At 53.9% G+C, this 2,911-nt stretch overlaps 1 protein-coding gene across 1 annotated transcript; it reads left to right on the forward strand.

The window, feature by feature from the left end:
* Positions 1 to 988: 988 nt before the first annotated feature.
* LOC131095304 (protein S100-A4-like) lies at positions 989 to 2,694 on the forward strand. Its single transcript, XM_058042983.1, has 2 exons — positions 989 to 1,138; positions 2,533 to 2,694. The coding sequence occupies exons 1-2, from the start codon at positions 998 to 1,000 to the stop codon at positions 2,692 to 2,694; spliced, it is 303 nt and encodes a 100-aa protein (XP_057898966.1). The 5' UTR covers positions 989 to 997.
* Positions 2,695 to 2,911: the final 217 nt, after the last annotated feature.

A 2,911-nucleotide genomic window follows, 5' to 3' on the forward strand; every position in this document is an offset into this window, starting at 1 on the left:
AGGGCCGAGGAATCCCCGCGGGCGCGGCCGGGCCGTGACTCACCCGGGGCGAGCCGAGCCTGGCCAAGCCGGGCCGTGACTCACCGGGGGTGCGGGGCGAGCCGGGCTCAACCGGGCTGAACCGGGCTCAACCGGGCCGGGCCGGGCGCGGCTCCCCCGGGACCCCGGAGATCCGGGCTCGGCCCCTCCCCTTCAATTTTATTTTATTTTATTTTATTTTATTTTATTTTATTTTATTTTATTTTATTTTATTTTAATCATTCTGGGGACCAATTCCCCAGTTTGCGTCCCTTTCCCAGGCTTGGAGGAGAAGGGGGAACAGGGAAGGTCTCGTTTGTGCCCCAAAGGGGATGCCCCGTGTGGGATCGCAGAGAATTTGGGGGGTTCTGTTCCCCAAATGTGCCCGGGAAAAGGGGCAGCTCGTTAATGGGGTCACAGAGCTCATTAATGGGATCACAAATCTTACTAATTAATGGGATTGCACAGATCGTTAATGGGATCACAGAGCTCATTCATTAACGGGATCTCACAGCTCATTAACGGGATCACAAAGCTCATTAACGGGATCACACAACTCATTAATAGGATCACACAACTCATTAATGGGATCTCACAGTTCCCTCGTTAATGGGATCACAGAGCTCATTAACAGGATCACATAGCTCATTATCAGGATCACATGGCTCATTAACAGGATCACACAGCTCGTTACACAAAAATGAGGCGCGGGTGAAACCCAATGTGAGGATCAGCCGGGCATGTGGGGGCTGCCCTGGGGGCAGTGCCACCCACCCTGTCCCACCCTGTCCCACCCTGTGCCACCCTGTGCCACCTTCCCGGGCTATAAATCCCCTCCGTGCCCCGCTGCCCCATCCCAACCCTTGAGGAACCGATCCACGCTCAGCCGGTGAGTGCCCGCTCCCTTTTCCCCTTCCAGCACCCCAAAACCTGCCCAGAAGCTGATGGCAGCCCCCGATCTGTGTCCCCAGGTGTCCCCATGGCGTGTCCCCTGGAGCAGGCCATGGCCCTCATGGTCACCACCTTCCACAAGTACTCGGGCAAGGAGGGCGACAAGTACAAGCTGAGCAAGGCCGAGCTCAAGGAGCTGCTCAACAAGGAGCTGCCGGTGTTCGGGAGCGTGAGTGGCCTTGGGGACATCCCGGGGGTCCCTCGGGGGTGGAGGGGCAGGAGGGACCAGCCCCGGGTCCTTCTTTGGGTCTTTGTCCTGGGTCTTTGTCCAGGGTCTTTTCTCTTGGGTCTTTGTCCTGGATCTTTCTCTGGGTCTTTGTCTCAGATCTTTGTCTTGGGTCTTTCCTCCTGGGTCTTTCTCTGGGTCTTTTTCTCGGGTCTTTGTCTTGGGTCTTTGTCCTGGGTATTTCCTCCTGGGTCTTTCTTTCTCTGGGTCATTCTCTGGGTCTTTGTCCCGGGTCTTTGTCCTGGATCTTTTCTCTCCTGGGTCTTTTTCTCCCAAGTCTTTCTGTGGGTCTTTTCTCCCAGGTCTTTGTCCCGGGTCTTTTCTCCTGCGTCTTTTCTCTCCCAGGTCTTTCTTTCTCTGGATCTTGGTCTTGGGTCTTTCCTCCTGAGTCTTTTTGCCCAGGTCCTTCTTCCAGGTCTTTCCTCCTGGGTCTTTTTTTCTCCAGGTCTTTCTCTCTGGATCCTTTCTCCCGGGTCGTTCTCCCAGGTCTTTTTTCCTGCGTCTTTCTCCTGGGTCTTTCTTTGGGTCTTTCCTCCCAGGTTTTTTCTCTCCCAGGTCTTTCTTTCTCCTGGGTCTTTTTCCTCCTGGGTTTTTTCTCCCAAGTCTTTGTCCCGGGTCTTTCTCCGGGTCATTTCTCCTGGGTCTTTCTCCCAGGTCTTTCCTCCCAGGTCTTTTCTCCCAAGTCCTTCTTCCAGGTCTTTCCTCTCCTGGCTCTTTTCTCCCAGCTCTTTCTCCTGGGTCTTTTCTCCGAGGTCCTTCTCCCTGGTCTTTGTCTCTGGTCTTTCCTCCCAGGTCTTTGTCCTGGGTGTTTTCTCCTGGGTCTTTTTTCTCCCATGTCTTTCTCTGTGTCTTTCTTCTGGGTCTTTCCTACCGGGTCTTTTTCTCCTGGGTCTTTCTCTGGGTCTTTTCTCTGGGGTCTTTTCTCCCAGCTCTTTTCTCCTGGGTCTCTGAAATTCTGAAATCCCTGGAGAACAGGAGGAACGAGGTCTAGAGAGGCTCAGCCCCAAAGGAAATTTGGCTTTTTTTAAACCCACAGAAATATTTTGTTTGGCAAAGGAAATCACGCTCCCATTTCCCTTTTTTTCATAATTTCTTTTTTTAACCCTCACTTCCCTTTCTCAACTTGTGGTTTCAACTGGGAGGCAAAATTTTTTTTTTTAATTTTTTTTTTTTTTTTTGCCAAATTATTCCACACCCGGGAGGCATTTTGGCAATTTGGGCACTGCCCATCTCACCCGCCAAGGCCAAAACCCGTCCCTGAGGCAGAGGAGGGGAGAAGGGCGGGGAAGGGGCGGCCCCTCCCCTCCAACCCTGCCCCAAACCCTCTCCCCGCACAGAAACAAATGGACGAGGCCGAGTTCAAGCGGCTGATGAACGACCTGGACCACAACAAGGACAGCGAGGTGGATTTCAAGGAGTACGTTTGCTTCCTGGCCTGCATCACCATGGGCTTCAACGAGTTCTTCAAGGACGACCCCAGCAAGCACCGCAGGAAGTGACCCCGGGACGACCTCAGAGTGACCCCGGGATGACCCCCGAGTGACCCCCGGGATGACCCCCGAGTGACCCCTCAAGTGACCCCTCCCCGTGCCCATCCCAGCCCTGAGGGGCTTTCAATAAAAGATCTTCCCTGATCCTGGCTGAGTTTTGGGGTTCTGTTCAGGCCTTACCCCAGTCCTGCTCAATTTTGGGGTTCTCTTCAGGTTCTCCCCCAGT

This window comes from Melospiza georgiana, chromosome 33 (assembly GCF_028018845.1).
Source record: "Melospiza georgiana isolate bMelGeo1 chromosome 33, bMelGeo1.pri, whole genome shotgun sequence".
Classification (NCBI taxonomy): domain Eukaryota; kingdom Metazoa; phylum Chordata; class Aves; order Passeriformes; family Passerellidae; genus Melospiza; species Melospiza georgiana.